The sequence below is a fragment of the Hippocampus bargibanti genome, linkage group LG11, assembly GCF_051943395.1.
Source record: "Hippocampus bargibanti isolate YZ-2025 linkage group LG11, ASM5194339v1, whole genome shotgun sequence".
Taxonomy (NCBI): domain Eukaryota; kingdom Metazoa; phylum Chordata; class Actinopteri; order Syngnathiformes; family Syngnathidae; genus Hippocampus; species Hippocampus bargibanti.
The window spans coordinates 3,947,845-3,975,509 of record NC_142744.1 but is presented as its reverse complement, the minus strand read 5'-3'; the positions used below and the strand labels follow the sequence as shown (position 1 = coordinate 3,975,509).

General features: G+C 39.0%; 1 protein-coding gene across 1 annotated transcript in view; it reads left to right on the top strand.

Annotated features, from left to right (window-relative positions):
- Positions 1-27,665, top strand: part of piezo2b (piezo-type mechanosensitive ion channel component 2b) — a 79,146-nt gene that overhangs the window by 27,553 nt on the left and 23,928 nt on the right. Inside the window, exons 9-31 of the mRNA XM_089007492.1 lie at positions 285-404; positions 641-676; positions 1,541-1,661; positions 1,739-1,920; positions 2,010-2,240; positions 3,477-3,597; positions 3,664-3,857; positions 4,720-4,847; positions 5,543-5,716; positions 10,730-10,980; positions 14,710-14,870; positions 15,365-15,541; positions 15,626-15,748; positions 16,968-17,168; positions 18,663-18,867; positions 19,905-20,006; positions 20,077-20,242; positions 21,762-22,005; positions 23,365-23,482; positions 25,167-25,323; positions 25,390-25,479; positions 26,462-26,586; positions 26,728-26,796. Coding sequence (XP_088863618.1) covers positions 285-404; positions 641-676; positions 1,541-1,661; positions 1,739-1,920; positions 2,010-2,240; positions 3,477-3,597; positions 3,664-3,857; positions 4,720-4,847; positions 5,543-5,716; positions 10,730-10,980; positions 14,710-14,870; positions 15,365-15,541; positions 15,626-15,748; positions 16,968-17,168; positions 18,663-18,867; positions 19,905-20,006; positions 20,077-20,242; positions 21,762-22,005; positions 23,365-23,482; positions 25,167-25,323; positions 25,390-25,479; positions 26,462-26,586; positions 26,728-26,796 — 3,496 coding nt within the window. The remainder of the gene's footprint in view (positions 1-284; positions 405-640; positions 677-1,540; positions 1,662-1,738; positions 1,921-2,009; positions 2,241-3,476; positions 3,598-3,663; positions 3,858-4,719; positions 4,848-5,542; positions 5,717-10,729; positions 10,981-14,709; positions 14,871-15,364; positions 15,542-15,625; positions 15,749-16,967; positions 17,169-18,662; positions 18,868-19,904; positions 20,007-20,076; positions 20,243-21,761; positions 22,006-23,364; positions 23,483-25,166; positions 25,324-25,389; positions 25,480-26,461; positions 26,587-26,727; positions 26,797-27,665) is intronic.

Genomic DNA, 27,665 nt, shown 5'->3' with positions numbered 1-27,665 from the left:
AAGTGCATGGAATCTAGGTTTTGTGTTACAGATTCGTTGTGGCAATTTCGGCATAATTTTAGGATTTGACAGTCACGTTGCTCTTTTTTCGTTTTACTGCACAGCGGCAGTTTTCAGAGACCTTATAATCAGAATCAGAAAGCCTTTAATAGCCCAACAATATGGACATTTGCTTGCCCAACTCGACTATTGGCATCAAATAACCCATTGCCGAGATTCCCGTTTTTCGATACGCATCCGATCAAAAGATGAAACATGCCCAGCTTCTATCTTTGTTGTTTCAGGATGACGATGAGGAAGACGCGTGCGAGGAAGACGAGCCGGATGGAAACAGGACAAATAACACGGCCAACAGGAAGAGGCAGATGTGGTGGGAATCCAGACAAGGCACAGATGAGAAAAACGTGCGTTGATTTCATCAATAATTTCTGCATAAAGATCACTTCAATGTTTATCTTTATCCGACATAAGGACTCACTTTTTGGCAAAGTTCACGCTGCACTTGATCAACTCTTTGTTTGTTCCTATCCCCAACAGGTCATTCATGAGATGATTGATTGTCAAGTGTAAATTAATAATATCAAAGGAGTCAGAACCGACCATGTCTCATTTACTCTTTTTTTTTCTCCTGTTATTGTAGTTGCTCTGCACTCAGGATGCCATTAGTACAACTGAGGTAACATATGCAAATGAATTTACTGTACTTTAATTATGATTATTTTTCTCTCTTTTATTGCTTTATTTACTGTATTTACGTTTTTCACTTCCACTACTTTACTTACCCACTTTATTTTCTCTCCTTTACTTGCTTTGCCCTCTTTTCTCCATCTTTCTTATGTTACCGAACAAAACGAATTTAGATGAGGTTTACGTTTTTTTTTCTGTCAGTTTTGTATTAAATAATCAATATGTTTGCATCAAATATGTGCTTAATTTTACACTATCATGTATTTGGATTTGATTGGATTAGCCTTTATTAGTCTCTCAGTGGACACATTTACATTTTACAGCAACCAAGTGATGAAAGTAAGAGAAAAGGAAAGGAAGATGTAGAAACATCAAAATACAGGAGCTGCTGTAAAGGCAGCACTCTTGAAGTCAAAACAACGACAAAAAAACTAAATAACACAAAAAACACTTTCTGCACCCTCTTTGTTGTATGAAGCAGTTCTAGATGAAAGAGGAGAGGATCAAAGCGTCCTTTTCACCAATGGATCAGGGACATCTTGGTGAAATATGCACGTCTGCTACAAGCTAAATGTCGAAAGCAAATACGAAGCTATAGCATTCATCCATTGAACAAAAAAAAGACTCTCACATCTCTTGTCCCACGTAAATCCGCTTCAATTCCAAGCAGCGACAATTACACATATGCATCGGCTGTGAAAATGCCGCCCGTTACAGGCGTTAATCTATTTGTTTATTTATATCTATTTTTATTTTCGATCTAGTGCGATTCCATGGCGACCTTTTACTTATCCCGCTTCCTTTACTTTGAAAATACTGACCACTGTATGTGTGTTGTCTTTTTCTCCCCCAGGTTGTGCTAACCTCCAACGGGACATCCTTTGACTTCACCTTGACTGACAACGGTCCACGTTATCTGGACCTTTACGCCACCCCTCAGTATAAAGGTGACCGATCCATCGGTCATTGTACAGGTGAGTCTACGAGTAAATGACCATGTTTTCTCACCGGACGAATAATGGGATAAGTTGTGTCTCGGTCTGTTATGCAGAGAAGGAAGACGCGGGCGCGTACCAAGTGAATCTTCCTGATGAGGACGGGGAACCGCCGTCAGGTGAGGACAAGTCAGATGGAAGCGAGGACTCCCTGACAAAACGAGGAGTAGGCGCCGTGGTCAAGGTCTTCCACTTCATTATGAAGCAAAGCTACATCTGCGCGCTTATCGCCATGATGGTGAGATAGCTTGTTAGTTGGAAACGTATGTATGTCCAAAGTGTAATTAAAAAAAAAAAAGCTGCATTTTTTTTTTTTTTTTTTTTTAGGCGTGGAGCATCACGTACATCTCATGGCTCACTTTCGTCTTCCTCATCTGGTCGTGCATGCTGTGGATGGTCCGAGACCGTCGACGCTACGCCATGTTGTCGTCTCCCTTCATGGTGGCCTACGGGAACCTCTTGATTGTCCTGCAATACTTCTTCAGCTTTGAGGGCATCACGCAAGTGCCGGGACTTTCCGTGCCCAAGAATAACCACTTTCACTCCATTTCTTCCAAGGTTTTATAGCTTTTTAAAAAAAAAAAATGTTTTATTTGTATCATGTGAGAGAGATTTCTAAGCAAGATGCTTGTTCTTTGTTGGTTATGTTTTGGGATCTTTATTATTCGACATTTTCTTTCCCCTCCATTTTATAATGCGACGTTCAGCTCGAATGTGAAATATCGCAACATGTCGCTAGTGTTGCGCTATTTATACACCAGGGTGACTACAACAAGCGCACAAGATGGGGGAGCACTTCCAAACTTGCGTTCTTTACTCATGAAATAGTTACCGTAATTTCCGTTGTATCACGCGAACCCAAAAGCCTTCATTTTCTTGAACTTTATACACACGTGTGCCTTAGTGTATATGTAAAGTCATATTGAGCCACAACACATCTTGCAACTACTGTAAAATGTCCTTGAGAGTTTTGAAAGGCGCTTATAAATGAAATTTATTATTATTATTATTATTATTATTATTATTATTATTATTATTATTATTATTATTATTATGATTATTCGCTGATTCACTCTGGCGACCCCTGAAGGGAAAATCTGAAAGGAAAAGATTATTGTTATTATTATTATTATTATTATTATTATTACAATCAAATGTATCAAATCAAATGTAATTTTTTTCACTGCAAGACTGATATAGGCAAATCCAAACCCAAACTATCATTATTATCATTATTGTCATTATTATCATTATTAATAGTATTATTCTTACTATTAGTAGTAGTATTATAATTACTGTCGGCAGTCACCGACTCCATTTCCCCCTGGAGAAAAAGTATTGTGTAACGCCAGCCTCTACTGTAGCGCCTTATAATAATAATACATTTTATTTAAAAGCGCCTTTCAAAACGCTCAAGGTCACTTTACAGTCACATGATAAGCTTTTCTGTGGGTGAGCAGCGGCAGCCACACGCGCTAGCGTTCCTTATAATGCGGTGTGTGCCTTATATTTAGAAAACTTAACTTAATGCATTTATATATAATATATATTATATAATATATATTTCATACATTGAAGGTGTGCCTTATAGTCCGGTACACCTTATATATGGAAAAAGTTTGAAAATATACCATTCAGTGCGGCTGCGCCTTGAACTCCAGTGCACCTTATACACTAGAAAATACACTACTTGCGCAACTTATTTACCAGTAATTACTTGAAGTGGTTGTCTAGAGCATGCATACGGTAGTTCATGCTTTTTTTTTTTTTTTTTTTTTTTATTGTGTCTTGCAGGTGTTGTGTCTGCTGAGCTTCTGGCTACTACTGAGACAGACGCTTACTGAGAGGGCAGAAAAGCAAAAGGATGAAGAGGCGGGTCTCTTAGGCATACAGGTGGACGCCCAAAAAATAAAAGGTACTTTGAAAGGTGCTGACATTGCAAATGAATGAATGAGTGATTAACCCTCTGTGTTCTCTATAGAGGAAGAGGAGCGTAAGCCCGAGGACGAAAAGGATGTCATGCACGTCCTGGGCACCATGGTGATGGCCCTGCTGGTCAAGTATTGGATTTATATCTGCGGAGGCATGTTCTTCTTTGTCAGCTTCGAGGGTACTATCGTCATGTACAAAATCATCTACATGATGATGTTCCTCTCCTGCATGGTGCTATATCAGGTATGCTAACCTCCTATCAGAAAACTCAAAAAATAAAATAAATTGGAATTTTACATCAAGTAAATAGTCATGTGACAAGAATTAAGTCAATATGTTTAAAGACAACATACCAGATTTTACAGTAGCAATGTAAAAAAAATCTATCTATCTATCTATCTATCTATCTATCTATCTATCTATCTAGCTAGCTAGCTAGCTAGCTAGCTAGCTAGCTATCTACCTAGCTAGCTCTTTATCTTTTTCTTATGTATCTATTTCTCTATCGCTCTCGCCCTATTTAGCTATCTGGCTATCTAACTAGCTAGCAAACTAGCTATCTACAGTATCTATCTTGTTTGAAAAGTTACCTAATTTGGAACAGAAAGGTGTAATTTTTTGTGACTGTACAATTACTCTTTTCCATGATCCAAGTTATAATTTGAGTGTATTAAAACTTTGTGACGTTTACAGAGAAAAAAAAGATCCTTCAAGAATAAATATATATTGCTCAAGAATGTAAAACGCATTTCTTTTCCTGAACTGTTTGCCACCCAATCGCAAGGCACATATAAAGAGCTTAAATAAATAAATGAATACACAAATATATAAATACATAAATAAATACATGAATGAATGAATCACTGTGCCTTTGTTGTTTGCTCCTTCTAAATTACAAATTCAATAAATGCATGAACTGGATGTGCTGAGCGGTATTCCGGTATCATAAATATTGACCACTTGGAAATCAAATCTCCCCCTAAAACCAAAATGTTTGTACTCCGTTCACGTGAGCTTGCCGCGTCATTGACCCGACATTTCCACTTACAATGTCTTCCCATGAAGTAGCCCACCCCTTAAACGCATCATGTCCCCCCATTATCAGGTGCACTATGAATGGTGGCGAAGAATCCTTAAGTACTTCTGGATGTCTGTGGTGATGTACACCATGCTGGTCCTCATCGCTGTTTACACCTTCCAGTTCAGATCCGACTCGGCCGAGAACACAGACAGGTGAGGTTAACTTTGACTCCACGGCGACGCACAATCGCCACTTGGAATTAAAGTCATGTAGAATACAGTGAGACCTCAACTTATGAACTTAATTGGTAACCAGACAGAGTGTGTGTATCTCAAAAAAAAAAAAATCCCATAGGAAACCATTAAAATGGGAATAATCCGTTCCCGGGTTTCCATGAAATATACTTTTCAACTAAATAAGCCTTAAAACTACACACAACATACCTTATTCTATGTATAATAAATGTGCTATTGTATTGTAATGAAAGAAATACACTGCATTGTATCATAAAGTCACTTTATTTACATTTGTTATGGTCATTTATGGCTTGATGGAATGGCGTTGGAGGTCGAAGGTCAAAGGGAATTGCTGTTTGGAAAGAGAGGCGCATTACATGACGACTGTAATTAAAGAAATAAACTGTGCTGTAAAATAAAGTTTTATTTACCTTTTTGATGGTCGTTGATGGCTTATGGAAGGAGAGTCACCTTCCATAAGGACTGTTGGTAACTTAACCTCTGGTGCTGTTCGGTCGTGTGCTTCCGCCGAAGATCACTCCGCCAGTCGTGGTGGGTGTGTATTATGAAAATAGTGCTTATTATAAGGTTTAATTTTCATAAATTTGATGTTTGTAAGACAAAAAGTTTGTAAGTTGAGGTCTCACTGTATTTATTCCCCCCCCGTGTAGTTTCAAGGATTTGGGCCTGGAGAAATTTTCTGTGGCCGAGCTATTCACCAGGATCTTCATCCCCACCTCCTTCCTGCTGGTGTGCATCCTGCACTTGCACTACTTTCACGAGCGCTTCCTGCAGCTCACAGACCTCCAGGCGGTGGTCGCTAAGGAGGAGAGCACCATCTACAGGTGAGATGAGTCGTCAATTTTAAATCGGTTTGCCTGTCATGCAGATAATTAACTCATTGACTGCCAGAAAATGTACAAATAGGTGTCCACTCCAGTGCCAGGGTTTTTGTCATTTTCACTCAAATTGCAACACACTTTTTTAGGACTACATAAACATCCAACGCAGCGTACGAAACCTTAGATTCTCTTGTTTCATCAGAAAAAAAGTTAATTCCCAAGTTATATGGGTCTGGAGTTATCTGAGCTTGAAATGGGGGTGGCTGTAGAAAAGGCAAATGTGGGAGAGAAAAACATCGCCAGAGGTCTGACCAGCGCTTTATCGCAACAACCCGCAAGAAAAACCAAAACCCGAACGGATTTGGGAATGGCGCTCCACGTCATGCTTTTCAATTCCAGAATAAATTTGATCTCTGTCTGGTTGTAATCAGCAGCACTTTGGCAAAGAGTCAACAATCCCCCCCAAAAACAAAAAAACAAAAAAACAACAACACAAGCTGTTTTATGGTTAAAATTTACTTTCAAGTGAAACATAAAACAAAATAAACACCATATATTTATTCAAAACAATTTTGGCATTGAAAATGCCATTGACATGCTAATTATGACATTGGCATGTGTACAAGGGCATTATTTTTACTGTACGGATTATTTCTAATCACTTTGTTTATGTCTATTGTGCAGACTGGTGATAATCATGAGTGAACTAGTGAAATGAGAGATAGCGTGTCCACAGGTTACTAGTTTACCCACTTTATTTCATCAAGGAACAGCTGCATTAATAATTAAAAAAAATAAATTTCATTAAGCACCTTTCAAAACTCTCACGGTCACTTTACAGTCACAGGATAAGATTTTCGCTGGGTGAGCAGGGGCAGCCACACGCGCCAGCGTACACTCAATCCGGAAGTAACTCAAATAGATGGAAAGCAAGCTAATACATAGCTATTAGATAGCTAGCTAGATAGCCAATACATACTGTAGCTAGCTAGATAGCTAATAAATAGCAAATAGCAAGCTAGCTAGATAGATAAAAAGCAAGATGGCAACTTTGTGATTTTCATGTATGGTGAAAAATTGCTCAAACGACCTGTGGTGTCCATCATATGACATATTTTACATATACAGTAAAGTCTCGTGATATCGATATTCAAGGGAGTCCGAAAAAATATCGATATAACCGGGACTATCGATATATCGGACCCTGTTTGCATGTAATTTTCTCCGTGCGTGCATAGAAATAGTATCGATATAACCGGGACTATCGATATATCCGATATCGATATAACGAGACTTTACTGTATGTGTGGTTGACATTATACTGTTTCAAGCACGGCAACATATGCTTTGTTGTAATATGTGTCAGTCAGTGGTGTGTTATTGTTGTGTTGTCTTTTTTTCCTGTGTGTGTGTGTGCGTGTGTGTGCGTGTGTGTGTGTGTGTGTGTGTGTGTGTTTATTTTTCTTCTGTTTGTGTGCCTTGCTGTAATCACTTTCTGTGCCGCCCACCTTCCTCCTGTCGCAGCCACGCTAAAGTCAGCGGGCGCGTCTATCTGATCATGAATAGGTGGGTAAGAGGCTCCCTTCCTCTGGCATCCATCAGCATCCTCCCAATTCACCTCTCAAGTACTTCAGTTCTCTCCTTGTACCCCCTGACCTGGATCCTTCCACACTCGCGTATCTCACCTGTTCCCAAAGCTCATCGTATTACTTAGCTTGATGTAATTAATCCTCAAGTCAAGTGGGAAGTAGGAAATGGCCCCACTTGGGTGTTTATGAGGTCGGACCTATCGGTAAATACAGACGCTACCCTACTTACGAACATTCGAGTTACGAACAACGGTACATTCGAACATTTTTGTAGTAACATGTGTAGTATTCTCTCCAGTTGTACATGTACATACAGAGTGCCTTGCAAAAGTATTCGGCCTCCTTGAATCTTGCAACATTTCGCCACATTTTAGGCTTCAAACATAAATATATGATTTTTTTTTTTTTTTGGTCAAGAATCAACAAGTGTGACACAATCGTGAAGTGGAACAACATTTATTAGATGATTTAAACTTTTTTGAACAAATAAAAAACTGAAGTATCTTTATAGAGCATATATTTTATTAAATGTTTTTTTTTTAATTACGAACCAATACAGGTTACTTATACAAGCCTTAAAGGACAACCGACATCAGAAAAAACGTTTTATAGCATCTAAAATACCCAAAACACGCAGTCTGATATTTTTAGTCAAATGCAAAACACCAATGAAAATGACTTAAAGTGTCCAAAATCTGCAAAAAAATGAACCCGGAAGTGGTCAGTTTTAGAAGGTCCCGCCCCCTTGTTCGTGACGTCACCCCAAGCCTTGCTCGAGAATCAAAACAATGGCTTCAGATTCAGAGAATATGCTTTCTTGTTACTCATCCAGTTATGAATATGAGTCAAATAGTTCTGAAGAGGAAAGCATACATGTTTGCAATCGATTAAAGAATTTATTCCGTGCCATTTTGAGGTATCTGGGGGCGGGAAATGTAGCACCATAAAGAGGCAGAAAATGGAGACAAAGCTCCGTGTAAGGAATTAATCAGGCCGTTTCCACAGGCTAATTAATTCCTTACACTGAGCTTTGTCGCTCTCTTTTTGGTGCTACACGAAATTTTCAGAGCAAACAAAGTACAGCAAAATGCATTGACGTGATGGAAGGACTGCTACAATGTGTCCTTTTTTCGGTCAGGGGCGTTCCTTCAGTGACGCAACGTGAGGACTCGTCACCAACTCAAAAACAAGACTTTCGGAATATTCAGCGTGAGTCTTAAAACGTAAAATATAGCTATGTAGAAGTCATTTGAAGACATTTTATTTTAATTATGGACACAACTTGTCCGGAGACGTCGATTGTCCTTTAAACATACTTATATAAACCTTAAATCAGAGTCAGAAAGCCTTTAATCGTCCCGCAACGGGGAAATTTGCAACATAAACGTACTGATATAAGCCTTAAACATACATTCCATACAAAATATAGCACTGAAGCGTAAGTTAGGGAGCGTCTGTAAATTGATCACCACAATTGAATATTTACAGATGTTTGTGGCAGATTCATAAATACTAATTAGGGGTATACAAAAAACTATTCGAATTTGATTGTTTTTTAATTTGGAAAAAACAAATTGAATTGTTACATGTTCCAATCCGATCAGAAGTTGGAGAATGTCCGATTTTGCAGTGATAGTCCCTGATCCGTTCCTACTTTAGCATTTTCGATAACGTCTCTGCTTTCTGTTTCTTCTTTCCCGTCTGATGACCTGAATATTTTTTCTCACCACTGTTCCTTTCTTCCGACCTGTCTTTCCCCTTTAATGATGCCCGTCTCATCCTTGTTACCACATGCCCCCGCGATAACACAACTCTCCTGTGATTTGGACAGACACAAATATTTTTCCTGTTCCAGTTAGAAGGTCACTTCCATTGTGCTTGTAGCCCAGATTGTGGAAACACATGTATCCTCTTTTTTTTTTTTTTAAGCTCCATATGGATGAGCATGCTTGGACCCTAAAATGACTTGAAGCCTGACAACTAAAGCCCCCAAACACGTCATGATTCTGTCCCAACATTCAGTCTGTTGTCATTGTCAATTTTCTCTTCTCACTCTGTGCGACGTTATTATCCCGAGCAGCATCAAGCAAAAAATAAGTCAACACAAGTAAGTGTGAGCATCCTCATGAAACAAAAAAAAAATCAATAGCACAGTTGCCTGTGATTGACATGCGGCTAAGTCCCCACCCTCTGATCAAGTGTAAACCCCAAAAATCTAATTAGATTTTTGCATTTAAAAAAAATGCATAGGGAATGTTGCACCGCTTTGCCTGTTGCAATGTAGCATCACTTTACCTAAAAAAAAAAAAAAAGAGTGAACGACTGACTGCACTGGAGGCTCTTGGAGGATCGGCTCGAGTGTGTGTGTGTGTATGCGCTGTCTTGTTTATGAGCTCATGAGGACGAAAATGGCAGTTTGATGAAAGGAGTATTGTATTTTCCGCTGTATAAGGCATATCGAAGTATAAGGCGCACCACCAATGAATGGTGTTTTCAAACGTTTTCCATATGTAAGCCACACATACAATGTATGAAAACGGTTTTATATACAGTGAAATATATACTACAGTGAGACCTCAACTTACAAACACCTCAACTTACAAACTTTTTGTCTTACAAACGTCAAATTTATGAAAATTAAACCCTATAATAAGCACTATTTTCATAATACACACCCACCACGGCTGGCGGAGTGATCTTCGGCGGAAGCACACGACCAAACAGCACCGGAGGTTAAGTTACCAACAGTCCTTATGGAAGGTGACTCTCCTTCCATAAGCCATCGACGACCATTAAAAAGGTAAATAAAACTTTATTTTACAGCACAGTTTATTTCTTTAATTACAGTCGTCATGTAATGCGCCTCTCTTTCCAAACAGCAATTCCCTTTGACCTCCAACGCCATTCCATCAAGCCATAAATGACCATCACAAATGTAAATAAAGTGACTTTATGATACAATGCAGTGAATTTCTTTCATTACAATACAATAGTACATTTATTATGCATAGAATAAGGTATGTTGTGTGTAGTTTTAAGGCTTATTCAGTTAAAAACTATATTTTATGGAAACCCGGGAACGGATTATTCCCATTTTAATGGTTTCCTATGGGATTTTTTTTTTTTTGAGATACACACTTTTCGCCTTACACACTCTGTCTGGGAACCAAATAAGTTCGTAAGTTGAGGTGTCATTGTATATATTTATATACTAAATAGAAACATATTCGTTTTTGTTGGCGCGACAGACAACAAAAATAACAACACGTAAACATGTGATTCTTTTCAAAAAATAATAATTAACCGAAATGAATATGAAGTTGTAAACACATAAAGCCATAGAACGTCTTCATAAGTGCATAACGTAACGGCAATAAAATATGCTTTATGGCTCCTTGTATGTCCTAATCACCAACGTGTCCACCAGACTGGTTCACCCGGATGGCAGCCTGGCTGACCTCACCATGCTCAGCGCCAGCTCCGCAGAGGCCTCGCTTTCCCGGGGCAAGGAGGAAGAGCAGGATGTGCAGACGCTGGTAACCCTGACGGACGATTCTGCCTCTTCGGTTGGCCAGGCCAAGTTCGGCAGCCTCTCGGACGCCAGGCAGTCCAGTACGGACGACAGCCAGCGCTTCAGCATGGCCACCGACCCGGAAGCCAGCACCGAACAGAGCTCCGGTATGACTGCCGCCGCGGAATGCCATCGTTTAGCCCTGCCTTATATTAAAAGGAAAAATAATGAGTATAGTAAAGCACAAAAAAAAACACAAAATCAATAAGTGTTGCTTTGATACCATCTTCTGGTACCTTGGTATCAATTAAACTTTGGTGAAGTGAATTGAGGTGCTTCATTTTGACAACAAGTAGCGCCTCACTGCCCTTTTGTGGCATTTTGGTGAAGAATTAACTCATCCTGTGTTCACTCATTCACTGCCAGACAATGTGCAAAAAATGTCCACTCCAGCGCCAGGGTTTTTGTCATTTTCACTCAAATTGAAGGAGCCACAGAATACTGAGTTTTGGGAATACATAAACATTCAATATAGCGTTACAAACCTTAGACTCTTTCATTAAAAAAAAAAAAAAAACATTTATTTTGAGCTTACTTGGCTCTAGGGTTATCTGCATTGAAAGTGGGGGTGGCTGTACATAATAATAATAATAATAATAATAATAATAATAATAATAATACATTTAATTTGGAAGCACTTTTCAAAATTCTCAAGGTCACTTTACAGTCACAGGACAAGTTTTTCTGTGGGTAAGCAGTGGCAGCCACACGCGCCAACGTTCACTCAACCCGTCAGTAACTCAAATAGATAGAAAGCTAGCTGGTTATATAGTAGGTAGCTATTAGCTAGCTATCTAGCTAATAGCCAATAGACAGCCAATAGGCAGCTCACAGACAACAAACAAGTTACAGCTTGAATAAACCAACATTTTCTATGTCTATTGGCTATTAGCTAGCTACAGTATCTATCTAATAGATAGTTAGCTAGCTAGCTATTAGCCAATAGACAGCCAACAGGCAGCTAACACAGCAAACAAGTGACAGTTTGAATAAACCAACATTTTTAACTGTCTATTGGCTATTATCTAGCTACAGTTATGATGATGATGATGATGATGATTATTATTATTATTATTATTATTATTATTATAGCTAGCTACAGTAGCTTATAGATAGCTAGATAGTTAGCTAGCTAATAGCCAATAGACGGCCAACAGGCAGCTAACAGACAGCAAACAAGTTACAGTTTGAATAAACCAACATTTTTAATTGTCTATTGGCTATTAGCTAGCTACAGTAGCTATCTAATAGATAGCTAGATTGTTAGCTAGCTAATAGCCAATAGGCAAATTAGCTAGCTACAGTAGCTATCTAATTGATAGCTAGATTGTTAACTAGCTAATAGCCAATAGACAGCCAACAGGCCACTAACAGACAGCAAACAAGTTACAGTTTGAATAAACCAACATTTTAACTGTCTATTGGCTATTAGCTAGCAATCGAATTCTTCTAATAGATAGTTAGATATTTAGCTAGCTAACCAATAGATAGCTAACAGACAGCAAACAAGTCACAGCTTGAATAAAGCAACATTTTTGGCAAATCCCAGCTCTCATGTAGATAAGGCTTTTTGTTTCTGTCCATTGTCTGCTTCATTTAACCACAACACAAAATGTTACAAAAGCCAAATGCTGCAAACAAAACCCGAACTAATTCGGGAATGGTGCTCCGCATCATGCTTTTCAATTGCCGTTTTTTTTTTTTTTTTTTTTTTTTCTTCGGGAATAGCAGTGATTGATTTCATAACATTCAGGTTGAAGTTGCTCTAAACACAACACAGGAGGGGCGAGTCTCGCCCAGGCATCGTTCCAGCTCCGTTACATTTCTGGAAGCGTGACGTCTGCAGGCTAACAACTACTCAATGATTTATTCCTTTGATATCCACCATGATATTTGTTTCGACCAAGTTTGTGAGGGGCGTCATGTATAAGATTTACAAGACTCCCGCTGGCCAAAGTGCACCCATTAATCACCACCACCAAAACGCCGACGGTGCATCCACCGTGGATTTTTTTTTTCCTGTCTTCCTCCAGCCCAAATTTATGTGCCGTTTAAAATTCTGCCATCGTGCATCGCTCAACACTCACTTCAGTCTGTTTCACTTTTTTTTTTCTTCTTCCTGCAGACAAAACCTGCTGGATGTATTTGCACTGGAAGACAATTATTAAACTAAACCACGGGTGTCTAACTCATTTTTTTGGCACTTTGGCATTTTGAATTTGGGAAAAACATTATAATGTTTCATCTCCTCTACATATCACATACAGAACGCTCAACAAATTAATGAATAACTAGTTTTCAAATTTGAAATAAAGAATAATGATCGTTATTGTGCTTTACATGGGACAATTTAAAATTTTGGTTTGGCATCATGGCATTGAAATGCTTGATTTGCTTCCGCGGGCCGAATAAAATGATGTGGCGGGCCGGATTTGGCCCCCGGGCCTTGACTTTGACACCTGTGTACTAAACTGTCATCAGTTGTTAAAAAAAAATCTATTTTGATGCACTTTTTTACTATTCACAATACAATTAACATTTTATTTTAAAGGAAGCTTATTCTTGGAACGTGATAGTTTTGTTTTATTTTGCTTGTACAAACATAGACTGGGGATGACCAACCCCTGCCAGTTTTTCACTTTTGGATGTCGTAAAAAAACCAGGATGACACTTGTATCCACAATGAATACCTCTACTGTGAGACATGGCTGTGAAGTTTAACACCTGATGCACATTTCTACCACCCCGTTGTGTTAAAAGCAATTATCGTTGAGGGACAAGTATTTTATACGTCATCATACATGTGATTGTCACTGTGTGTGACCTCCATCCTGTTTCACAGCCTTTCTCTTTAAAAAAAAAGGCAAGCGTGGATAAATATATCTTCTGGAATTTTTCTACCTTTTTAAATCTTTTTTTTATAGCTTGTGGGTATACATACTGACGCAGAAGGGAACGAAAAACCAAGTTGCAGACTTTTTTTCTTTTTAAAGGTAGTACAAAAAAAGCCAAGATAACGACTTTGTACATAAAGCGTGCATTTACATTACCAAAAAAAAAAAAGCCATGCAGCTATGTGCTTTTTTTGGCAAATTTACATTAAAGTCTGTCATTCGTGTACCCTTTTGGTAGAGAAACACTGAAATATGGATGCTTCCTGTAAAATCTGTTCAGCTGTGCATTCTCCATGTTGACTTTAGAAGATTTTCTCTCAATGTGCTCCAGGGGTTGTCGTAAATCTGGTGATCCATCAATGTGAAACTGTGTTTAAATTCAGTTCACCAATAATTGCCTTACTTGGCCAAGAGACTTAAAAGACAACCAATGTCTTCGGACAAGTTGTGTCCATAATTTGTAAAATCACTTCAAATGACTTCTACTAAGCGTATTTTACAAAGATTCCACCGCATATAGCTATATTTTACGTTTTAAGACCTCATTACTGAATGACGTGCCAGCAGCCATTACTTTTTTGTTATGCATCTTGTCCTCCTGGAGCGTCAACTGGGATTTCCTTCCGCCCACATACAGTAAGTACGCAGCCAATCGTAAGCGAGCTCGGTCGGAAAAAGTTACGCAATACAAAATCTAACTTACAGCATCTCTGTCCGAACATTTTTCAACATAACACAAAAATGTTCATATGTATTGTTGTTCATAACTTGAATGTTTGTAAGTTGGAAAGCGTGTGTATTCAAATTGGCAAATATTGTCTTCTGCAGCGTTTTTTTCACCGATAGCTACGTGAGGTGATTGTGCTTCAAACATTCCTCACATGGATGACCTAACAAAAAATGACTTCAGTTTTATAATAAAACATGTGTTATTCTTTCCAGACCTGAAAAGCAAATGGCACTTAGTGGTGGACCGGCTCACCGTGCTCTTCCTCAAGTTCCTCGAGTACTTCCATAAATTGCAGCTGTTCATCTGGTGGCTGCTAGAGATCCACATCATCAAGATTGTCTCCTGCTACATCGTGCTGGTTTCCATCCGAGAGGTAAAGTGCTTCTAGTGCTAAAATCTATCAAATAAAGCTACAAAAATTTGAATCAGAATCAAGTATGTAGAACACACAAGGAATTTGTCTCAGGTAGAACACGTTCCACTTGTATCATAAAAAAAGATTGAAAAAAAAAAAAAAAAAGTATTAAAAAGTTTCCTTGAGAGTTTTGAAAGGCGCTTTTAAATGTAATTTATGATGATGATGATTATTATTATTATTATTAATAAAGGCTATATAAATGTATTATTATTATTATTATTATTATTATTATTATATGTCTGCTGTATTTGTTGTGCATGGATCGGCAACACTTGCTTGAGTGGGAGTCGCTGGAAGAGGTGGTGAGCAGGGTGCGCAGGGTTTGTTATTTTGTCAATGAATTGAATGCAAAATAATAATAATAATAATAATAGAAGTAGGAATAATAACAATAATAATAATAAGACTAAGCTCACTGTTGCCGCACAAACGTTGTGCCCGCCTTACAGGTGTCGTTACTCAACTACGTGTTCCTATCGTCTTGGGCCTTTGCGCTGCCCTACAGTCAATATCGTCCCCTGGCATCCAAGGTCTGCAGCGTCTGGACATGCGTGATCATCGTGTGCAAGATGTTGTACCAGCTCACGTCCATCAAGCCGCTCAACTACTCTAAAAACTGCACCATGGTGAGGAATTATTGTCATTTCGGAGAAGAATCTAGGACGCCTGCAGCGCTTAATGAACCCGTGTGTGTGTGTTGCTTGCGATAGCCACCAGCTTACACCGCCGAGCAGGAGAAGGAAATGCGAGGCTCTCTTCTCTACAGTGGTTTGGTGGATCCTGCCAACTGGGTGGGCTTGCAAAAGACTGACGACTTGCTGGGGTACATCAGGGTGAGTGAAAGACCACCTTCAGTCCAAGTAGATACAGTGATTCCTCAGCTTACAAACTTAATTGGATCCCAGAAAGTGTAAGGCGAAAAGTGTGTCTTTCAAACATTAATTTCCCATAGGAAACCATTAAAAATGAGAATAATTTGTTTCTAGGTTCTCATGAAACATAATTTTCTACTAAATAAGCCTTAAAACTACACAAAATATACCTTATTTTATGTATAATAAATGTGTATTGTAATTAAAGAAATAAACTGTGCTGTACAATAACGTTGTTTTATTTACCTTTGTGATGGTCGTTGATGTAGTTGCCTCTTGATATCCGAATAAAGTTGCCGTGCTTTCTCGGCGATAATACACTCACACACTGTCCCCCTCTATCTGCTTTCTGTTAATCCAAATCAACAGAAGTTTTTCAACCGCTTCTATTGATTGAGACCGTTGTTTAGACAACACAGAAACACCGCTAGCCACACGTAGCAACAGTCGATTTAGCATACTGGTACTGGGACGCTAAGTCACACAAACACACACCTCGTTAGTGTTTTTCGATGATCTCCTTCTTCTGCTCGACAGTCATTTTCTTTCGTGTCCTCTTCAGCTTAACACTAGCCTGTGGTGGGGTCTTTTTCGGTCCCAAAAAAGCAAAAGTATCCACTCAATAACAAACCACGTCTGCACAAAGAAAGTGGGTGTGGCGTTCGTAAGCCGAGGTATTACTGTACATAGAGTAAAAAAAAAAATGTGTAGATGTATGTGTATAACCTAGCTTGTAACAGACATGCACATTCCACCATAACGTCTCTGATCCACTGGTGAAAAGGAGGCTTTCACCTAGAATTGCTTCAAATGTTGTCTGGTACTCAAACATCATAGAGTACATGGGGAATGTCATTGAGATTGCACAACTGTCCATGTTTTGATATTCCTGTTGTATTTATCATTTTGCTCTTTGTTGACTATTATGTGAAGCGCTTTGTTACAGCTGCAGTCATGGCGGTCTACAGCAGCTCCCAACCCTTTTTTAAATCACTTTCCATTCTACTATTTTATTATTTTATTTGTATTATGCATAAAATATTTTCGTTTTATCTTTTCACTCGCCCTATGCCCCACACCCCTTTCAATTTTGCCGCTGTAGACTGCAAATTTCCCCATTGCTTGCTATTAAAGTCTTTCTGATTTTGATTCTGATGTGCCGTGTGTGCACATGTTCCAGCACAACCTCCTGATCTTGGCTCTGCTGGCGTTCGAAGTGACCATCTACCGCCACCAGCTATATTTCCGCCTGAGGAACAAACTATCGCCACCCGCCGCCCGCATCATCTTCCACGACGTGACGCGCCAGCACCTGGACGTTGGCATCATCTGCTTCATCAAATACTTTATCAACTACTTCTTCTACAAATTTGGACTAGAGGTGAGTTTGCTGTGCTAATTCACATTCCGCAGTAGCAAACAGCAATTGAAAACTGTTTGTTTTCCTTCAGAGGTTTTAACTTTCCTCGTGATCCGCCGGAAACTGCCAAAAGAGATAATCAAATATTCATTTCCCCATGGTGCATTGCAGTACAGTGAGACCTCAACTTACAAACAACTTATCTTACAAACTTTTCGTCTTACAAACGTCAAATTTATGAAAATTAAACCTTATAATAAGCACTATTTTCATAATACACACCCACCACGGCTGGCGTAGTGATCTTCGGCGGAAGCACACGACCGAACAGCACCAGAGGTTAAGTTACCAACAGTCCTTATGGAAGGTGACTCTCCTTCCATAAGCCATCAACGACCATCAAAAAAGTCAATAAAACTTTATTTTACAGCACAGTTTATTTCTTTAATTACAGTCCTCATGTAATGCGCCTCTCTTTCCAAACAGCAATTCCCTTTGACCTTCGACCTCCAACGCCATTCCATCAAGCCATAAATGACCATCACAAATGTAAAGAAAGTGACTTTATGATACAATGCTATGTATTTCTTTCATTACAATACAATAGCACATTTATTATACATAGAATAAGGTATGTTGTGTGTTGTTTTTTAGGCTTATTTAGTTGAAAAGTATATTTTATGGAAACCCAGGAACGGATTATTCCCATTTTAATGGTTTCCTATAGGATATTTTTTTTTGAGATACACACTTTTCGCCTTACACACTCTGTCTAGGAACCAATTAAGTTCGTAAGTTGAGGTCTCACTGTATTTATATCGAACGTGGCGGATTGTTGCAATATGTAGCGAGAGAACAGGCGTAGAACTGTAAAAGACGTTAAAAACAAGCAGCAAACAAACATAATAATATCTGTGACACTCTGGCGAAGGCGGAAGTAGACGCCGAAACATGTCAGGTATTTGAACACCGACAATACACTGTCTGTAAGATAAGAATATGTTTTAAATTAAACATAATAATGATAATAATAATAATAATAATAATAATAATAATAATAATAATACATTTAATTTAAGTGCCCTTCAAATCACCCAAGGACAGTTTACAAGTAAAACAACAAGAAACACCAGAACAATAGAACCATAAATAAAATGATAAATAATAAAATACAGTAAAGTCTCATTATATCGATATTCTCGGGAGTCGGAAAAAAATATCGATATAACCGGACTATCGATATATCTGATCCCGCGGCATGTAAATTTTCTCCTTGCGTTCATAGAAATAGTATCGTAATAACCAGTACTATCGATATAACCAATATCGATATAACGAGACTTTACTGTATATTAAAATAATAAATCACAAAACCGGGTTAGATGGTGGACATTGATTCGCTGTGGTGACCCTTGAAGGGAAAAGCCGAAAAGATATTAAAATAATAAATGATAAGCTGATATGAAAGATATTAAAAGAATAAATGATAACCTCACATTTTTCCTCCATTTTCAGACTTGCCTGCTGCTGGGTGTGAATGTGATCGGCCAGCGCATGGACTTTTACGCCATGCTGCATGCCTTCGCCTTAATCACCGTCATGTACCGGCGCCGTAGGAAAGCCATTGCGGAGATCTGGCCCAAGTATTGCTGCTTCCTAGCCTGCATGCTCACCTTCCAGTACTTTGTTTGCATCGGGATCCCACCTGCGGCTTGCAAAGGTCTGCAAACGCCGTCGCTGTTGTTTATTTATTTTTACCATGGAAACTTTTCTTCATGATTTTCGCCTTTCATGATGTCATTTTAGGAATGTAGCAATTTAATTGGAATCACCAATTCTTAAAAAAATAGTTTGTTGAAAATGTAATGATATTTTCCGGTGTATAAGGCACAGCCTTTTACGCATGTGCACCTTATACATAAAGCAATATTGAGCCACAACAGGTCTCACAGCCACCAATTCAATTTCCCACCATAGAAGAACTAGTGCGTAACCCCAGCCTCGACTGTAGTGCCTTATAATGTCGTGTTTACTTTTTTTCATGTATTGAAGGTGCGTCTTATAGTCCGGTGTGCCTTATACTGTATATGGAAAAAAGTTTGAGGGTACACAATTCATTAGGGGTGCCCCTTATACTCCGGTGCGCCTCATACACAGAAAATACGCTATTTTATAATACAAATATCAATTCAAACAAAACTAATGACAATATTTTTGTTGATAATTGACTTTTTGTTGATTATTTCAACTAATATGATACATACAATAATACTGTAAGCGTCCATACATTATATAGATTTTTTTTAAATCCAAAACGAATGCCAGTTGGAATATACTGTATTTTCCGGTAAATAAAGCCCACCTGTGTATAAGGTGCACCCCCAATGAATGGTGTGTTTTTAAACTTTTTTTTCCATGTATATAAGGCGCACCGGAGCACAAGGCGTACCTTCAATGAATAACAAAGTTTATAAAAATGTAATGTATGAGTTTTCCAAATGGTATAAGGCCCACCACATTATAAGGCGCTACAGTAGAGGTTGTTACGCACGACTTCTGCTACAGTGGGAAATGGTGACATTGGTTGCAAGACCTGTTGTGGCTCAATATGACCTGTGCACCTGTGTATAAGGCGCAGGGTCATCTTTGGAAAAAAATGAAGGCTTTTTGGGTGCACCTTATACACCGGAAAATATTTTATTTAGCAAAAGCTGAAAGCCATTGTGCAAGTTTCCCTGATGTGTTTCTAATTGTCAGACTATCCCTGGAGATTTCCAAGCTCCACCACCGACTCCAACGTGGTCAAGTGGCTATACGTTCCCGATTTTCTCTCCAGGCCGAACCCGTCCTTCCTCATCTGTATGTTCCTGCACTTTTTTCTCCCCCAAAAACCACATTTTAAGGCGAGTGTGGGGCTCTTTTTCTGCAGACGACTTCATGTTGCTACTCTGCGCCTCCATGCAGAGGCAAGTTTTCGACGATGAGAACAAGGCGGCCTTGCGTATCATGGCCGGGGACAACGTGGAGATCTGCAGGGACTTGGATGCGTCCTCCTTCAGCGTACACAACCCCGTCCCTGATTTCATCCACTGCAGGTACGCCGTTTGACTATTCTCGTGACTCAGGAAGGCTCAATGAGCATTGCAGTCCTGTCTTAGAATTTCAACGTTACGAGTCAAGCGTATATGGATCGTTGAGGTCACACAAAGCAGTAAAAAGTCCGAGGCAAGTGAGGCATCCTTAGTCGTCCGCAGCTATTGATCGCCTATGTTTCACATTGCAGTGTTTTGCCTCACAAAGTGGACATGTCTTTTATTAACGCACTCTGCGTCCATCAACAAGACCTCGCCGCGAGGTCGAGAGCATGCCACGGCCACTCTGCACTTATTCCATCGCCATTCCCCTCCCCCCCCCCCCTTCCAGGATCAAATTACGGATCCCGAGTGGAGGTGAGGGGTTTAGAAATCCATAATCTACAAAAACACTCTCTTGGTCACTGCGCTACTTAGGCACTTTTCCCCCCCTTTGTGCTCTAACCCAATAAATAGCTTTCAAGTACGGAAAAGGTATTTTCACCCATCAAGGCGGCAATTGATCATCCCAAACAGGCTGTCGAATGAACGCTGCTTCCTATGTTTTTTTTTTACCATCACGTGTAATGGAGGCTGCCAAAACACGCCACTGCGTTTTGCTGATATGTCCACGTGTCCTGCGTCATACGACGGAAGCATGTGTGCCCTTTGTCGTCCGAGTTTATGTCCAGAATATCAGTCGGAAACAAATCAAGTGCAAAAATACAAAACATGATGTTTATTTCATTTACTAGTATTTTTATATTAGATTAGATTAGTATTATATTAGAGTAGAGTAAAGTAGAGTAAAGTACATCTTTTATAGTATTGGTTTGTACTGAAAAATGAACATTTAATAAAATATATGCTCTATAAACATATGTACATGTAGAACCGGAGAGAATACGACATATGTTACAACAAAAAAAATGTTCGTATGTACCGTTGTTCGTAACTCGAATGTTCGTAAGGAGAGGAGCGTCTGTATTTGCATTTGCATTTTGATTGGATTCACCTTTATTATTCTTGCAGTGGAGAAATTTACGTTTCACAGTAGGAAAGTTATGAAAGGAAAGGAAGAAGTAGAAAAACAAAATAAAGGAGCTACTGTAAAGGCAGCACCTCTCGCGGCGCCATCTTGAAGTCAATAAAATAAAATAAAAATACGACAATACAAAGTCACGGTAATTAAATCTTAAAACCTTTACTGCACCCTCTTTGTTGTATGAAGCAATTCTCGATGAGAGATGAGAAAATCGAAGCATCCTTTTCACCAGTGGATCAGGCATATCGTGATGAAATGTGCAGGGTCTGCTACAAGCTCAATGTTGAAAGTACACACGAAGCTTCAGCATCCATGGACGAAAAGAGATTGTCTCGCATTTCATGTCCCACGTAAATCCGCTTCAATTCCAAGCCGCGACAGTTCCGCATATGCATGTTTGTAATAATTGTTCTCATATTTTTTAAATGACCCCACATACAAAAGCAGGACTCGTATTCATTCGGCCATTGACTGTAATCCAAGTTGTGTTCATTGTAGGTCATACTTGGACATGCTGAAAGTGATCATGTTCAGCTATCTGTTCTGGTTCGTGCTGACAATCATCTTCATCACGGGAACCACACGCATCAGCGTTTTCTGCATGGGCTACCTGGTGGCGTGTTTCTACTTCCTGCTTTTTGGCGGCGAGCTCCTGCTCAAGCCTATTAAAAAAATTCTTCACTACTGGGACTTCCTCATTGCCTACAATATCTTTGTCATCACCATGAAGAACATTTTGTCTGTGAGTAGATGCTATATTTTGGATTATTTTGGATTTTTTTTTCTTCTCTTGGATCTCAGCAGAATTGTCATTTTGTATAACCCTAATACAGTAAAGTCTCGTTATATCGATATTCAAGGGAGTCCGAAAAAATATCGATATAACCGGGACTATCGATATATCCGACCCTGTTTGCATGTAATTTTCTCCGTGCGTGCATAGAAATAGTATCGATATAACCGGGACTATCGATATATCCGATATCGATATAACGAGACTTTACTGTATATAGAAAAAATATTAAATGAGATAAATTATAAAGAATGCCAGCGCATAAAAAACACATTTTACATATTAAAAATAATAATAATAATAATTTACAATTTAATAATAATAATAATAATAATAATTTACATATTAAATATAATTACACTAATAAACATATTTTAAATTCATATTAATTGTAATAAAAAATACACATTAGAAATTCATATTAATTCTAATAAAGTAGTCTTTCTACTTTTTAACATGGAAGTTAAATTTATGCACTACAATAAAATCATTAACTTTTTTTCATTAATTATTAATAAAATATTAACTCACTGCCAGATGATGTGCAAAAATGTGTCCACTCCAGTGCCAGGGTTTTTGTCATTTTCACTCCAATTGCTCCGCCCACAGAATTTTGACATTTAGGACTACATAAACATTCAATACAGAGTAAGAAATCTTAGACTCTCTTTTTTCATCAGAAAGAAAGTTAATTCCTAAATTATATGGGTCTGGAGTTATAGGAGCTTAAAATGAGGGTGGCTGTCCAAAATACAATGCAATACATACATATTGATTTATATAGCGCTCTAACAAGAGCTGAAGCTAGAACAAAGCGCTAAAATGGAAAAAAAAACAGCAAATGCTACCCCCTTGTGGAAGAGAAAAAAACATTGCCAGAGGCCATGACCAGCTCTTTATCGACCCCCAAACAAGATTCGGCAATGGAGCTCTGTCATATTTTCAATTTCGGAATCCATTTGTAAATGGCAGTGAATGAGTTCAAAAAACTTTGTATGTACCACATTATGACAAAGAATATGTCAGGGAAAGTTTATTTTTAAAATCTAACTTCTCACACACCATCAGATCAGTTTGGAACAGTAGCCAAAATGGAACTGTATAGTGCCACTTAGCAGTTTTTTTGACAACGATACTAGTGCAGCGTGTTCTACCGGAAACAAATTCCTTGTGTGTCCTACATACTTGGCAATAAAGATGATTCTGATTCTGATTCTGATTTGCGTTTAGGGAGTGTTTCCTTATTTAAAAGTACTGTTTTGCTATTTTCACATGTATTAATGCATTAATACATTCCCCCTTTTCTAGATTCTGGCTTGTGGCTACATCAACTCTCTGATCCCCAACAAGTGCTGGCTCATCCAGCTCTTCAGCCTGGCGTGCACCATCAAGGATTACAAGATCAATACGAACCAGGAGCATCTCAGTAAGAAGACCCACACACATTTGGATTGGATTGGATTTGCCTTTATTAGTCTCGCAGTGGATACATTTACATTTCACAGCAGCAAAGTGATGACAGTAAGACGAATGGAAAGGAAGAAGTAGAAAAACTAAATACAAGAGCTGTTGCAAAGGCAGCCACTCTCGCGGCACCATCTTGAAGTAAAAAAAAACAACAACAACAAAAACTAAATACAGTAAAGTCTCGTTATATCGATATTCAAGGGAGTCCGAAAAAATATCGATATAACCGGGACTATCGATATATCCGACCCTGTTTGCATGTAATTTTCTCCGTGCGTGCATAGAAATAGTATCGATATAACCAGGACTATCGATATATCCGATAGCGATATAACGAGACTTTACTGTAACAAATAAAACACAACACAAAAGACACAAACAGTCATTCAATCTTAACTCATTCACTGCCATTCACAAATTTATCCGGGAATTGAAAATATGACGCAGAGCGCCATTCCCGAATTTGTTCGGGTGTTTTTTCTTGGGTGCTGCTAAAGCGCTGGCCATGGCCACTGGTAATGATTTTCTTGTCCACAGGGGAGGGGGGCAGTTTTTCCTGTTTTTGCGCTTTGTTCCAGTTTCACCTGTTGTTTAAGTGCTACATAAACCAATACATGTATGTATGTATTGCATTATATTTTGGACAGCTGCCCTTATTTCAGGCTCATATAACTCCAGACCAATATAATTTAGGAATTAACTCTTTTTTTTTTTTTTTTTTTTTTTTCTTATGAAAGAAGACCGTCTGAACATTTTAACACTGTATTGAATGTTTATATAGTCCTAAAACTCCGGATTCTGTGGGTCCTGGAATTTAAGTGACAATGACAAATACTATGGCACTGGAGTGGACACATTTTTTGCACGTGTCGAGCAGTGAATTAGTGAAGCACTTCCTGTGCCCTTTTTGTTGTATGAAGCAGTTCTAGATGAAAGAGGAGAGGATCAAAGCGTTCTTTTCACCAGTGGATCAGGGACGTCATGGTGGAATGTGCACGTCTGCTACAAGCTAAATGTTTGTCAGAAATGTGACAGTCGGATACTGTGGACAGAGACTCGGAACCAGAAAGATTGTCTTTTACTACCGGCAGGAAACGTAGTCATTCATGACAGACGTTTGAATTCTGCAGCTTTCTGCCAAGCTATTTATTAAGAGTACATACAAATTAAAGTGATACATTAGTAAAACAGTTTTTTTGATTAGAATACCACACCTGTTGAGTTCTAAGCACGAACAGTTTAACTTGCTGTTGACCTGATTGACACCAGGTTGTCTGTTGCTTCAATTGTAATGAAATTGAAATGTAAATTTCTCCACTGTGAGACTAATAAAGGCATATCCAATACAATCCAATTGTGTATTCGAGTCACACATGTTGACTAAGCATATAACAGCATAAAACTTTTAAATATGATAACTACTTATTCTCTATCAATGTTGAAAGCAAAAATGAAGCTGTAGCAGCCATTGACGAAAAGTCTTTGTCTCACATATCCTCTCCAATGTAAATCCGCTTCAATTCCAAGCCGCGACAGTTCCACATGCATGCTCTGCGCTGACGCTTCTTTCTTCCCATGGCGGGTTCCTCAAACCGTGCATCCATCCAGCTGTTTGTATCATTGAAGCGTTTGGTCCCGTGCAGATGTGGATCAGCGGTGCGAGTTGCCTAGCGACGAGGCGGGCATCATCTGGGACAGCATCTGCTTTGCCTTCCTTCTTCTGCAGCGGCGCGTCTTCATGAGCTACTACTTCCTGCACGTGGTCGCCGACATCAGGGCCTCACAGATTCTCGCGTCCAGGTAGGCGTGGCTTCACCCTCGTGAAGCCACGCCCTGCTCACTTATTTTGCCTTTGCTGCGTTTCAGGGGGGCGGAGCTTTTTCAGGCCACCATTGTGAAAGCGGTGCGGGCACGGTTGGAGGATGAGCGGAAATCTGTGGAGCAGCTAAAACGACAGTGAGATGTTCTTTTTTTTTTCATTGATTACTATCATTTTTGATTATTTTATTTTGTTTTTGTTTTATTTCATGTTTGGTTTGATTCCTTTTCATTGATCAGGGTTTTTTTTCAGTTGTTATTCATTTGAAGTACTGTATTTTTTGTTTTGTCTGTCTGTCTGTCTACATGTCTATCTATATGTATATTCTTAATTTTTGTTTTTCATATTAATTTATTGAGTTTCATTTCATGTTTTTTAGATATAAAAATATTTTTATTGATTTGTCATTTTTATTTTGTTCAATGCATTTATTATATTAATTTATATTACTTTATATTAGCTTTCTGATACTTGATTGAATCATGTTCTCTTATTTTGTGTTATTTTACATTTTCTTCATTTTTTTTATACAGTAAAGTATCGTTATATCGATATTCTCGGGAGTCGGAAAAAATATCGATATAACCGGACTATCGATATATCCAATCCTGCGGCATGTAAATTTTCTCCTTGCGTTCATAGAAATAGTATCGTAATAAGCAGTACTATCGATATAACCGATATCGATATAACGAGACTTTACTGTATTTACATTTTTTGTTCATGTTTTCCTTTTTTTATGCTTTTAATTGATCAGGTTTTCTGTTTTTATTTCTTTCAATTGTCATTCATTTGAGGTACTGTATTTTTTTGTTTTGTCTGTCTGTCTATCTATATGTATACACTGTATTTAATTTTAGTTTTTTTGTATTAATTTATTGCGTCATGTTTTTTCGATTAAAAAAAAAATTTTAGTTATTTGTAATTTTTATTTTTACAATCTATTTATTTATATTAATTTATATTAGTCTATATAAATTTTCTAAGACTTATCGATATATCGATATTCTCGGGAGTCGGAAAAAAGACTTTACTGTAATAGCATATAAGGAGCATATCCCGCCACGTGAAGCCCATATACAAGCACAACTCACCTTGCCGCGTCTCTGCCTGTCACAGGATGGAGCGCATCAAGGTTCGGCAGCAGAAGTTCAAACGAGGCAAGGAGAGGATGCTGAGCATGGTGCAGGAATCCGTGGACGGGCAGATTATTGCCCCGCCCCCTCCCATTGAGGAGGACGAGGGTATGACGTAGGCCCCGACCCCCCGCCCCCCCTCTCCCCTCTTGTGCCCGTGTTGATGATGCCAAGCTAACGTAGTCGCTCTTCCGTTTGATCTTTTTTACTTTGTGTTGTGTTGCACTGATGTCATTTGTTAAATTTTAGGAGCGCAGCGAACCAAAGCCAAGACCAAAAAAAAGCACTGGTGGAGGCCGTGGGTTGACCATGCTTCCAGTAGGTTGACCCCTCCCCCTCTTTTGCTCATTCCTTCGCTCCCATTGGCCCTTGTGTCCTCGACCAGAACGCCCGCCACTGAGAATTCCCACTCCGTCCGAGGGCGCCAAAGGCAACGTCCTCTGGCCTTTTTTGTCCAAGTCCTTTTCTGTCTCTATTTAAGGACGTTGCTCAAATGTGGCGAAAGTGTCACTTGGTCTGCGACGGCATCGCCTTAAATAGACGCCAGATGGAGACAAATGAGAAAAGGGCTAACGGCCGGAGGTTGTGCTTTTGTTTCAAATGCCTGAAGTGCCCGCGTTGGGGAATGACTCACTTCATACAAATGTTTCCACGCAAAGATATGAAGTCCTGTCCACCTCAAAAGGTTTCATTCTTTGCCCGCAGACATGATCAAAACCAGCAGGTGTCACCAGCTATTAAATCCATTTTTTTTTCCTCATTCAAATTGTTACGTTGAGTTGTTCTAATGACCGTTGGGTTGGTTTGTTGACATTAACTCATTCGCTGCCATTCCCGAATTGATTCGGAAATTTAAAAGGCTGACGTGGAGCGCAATTCCCGAATTCGGGTTTTGGTTTTTCTTGCGGGGGGTGCCGATAAAGCACTGGTCAGACATCTGGTAATGTTTTCCCCCCTTCCACATGGGGGCAGCATTTGCGCTTTGTTACAGTTTCAGCTGTTGTTAAAGCGCTATATAAATCAATACAGGTAACATCCGACTTATGACCGAGTTCCGTTCCGATCAAACGGTCGTAAGTCAAAATGGTCGTAAGTCGAAATCCATTCAAAATGTTGAATTTGAGACTCGGAGGCTAAATGACTCACAAACTCCCCCCTCTGGTGCCATTACACGGTCGATTGCTGTG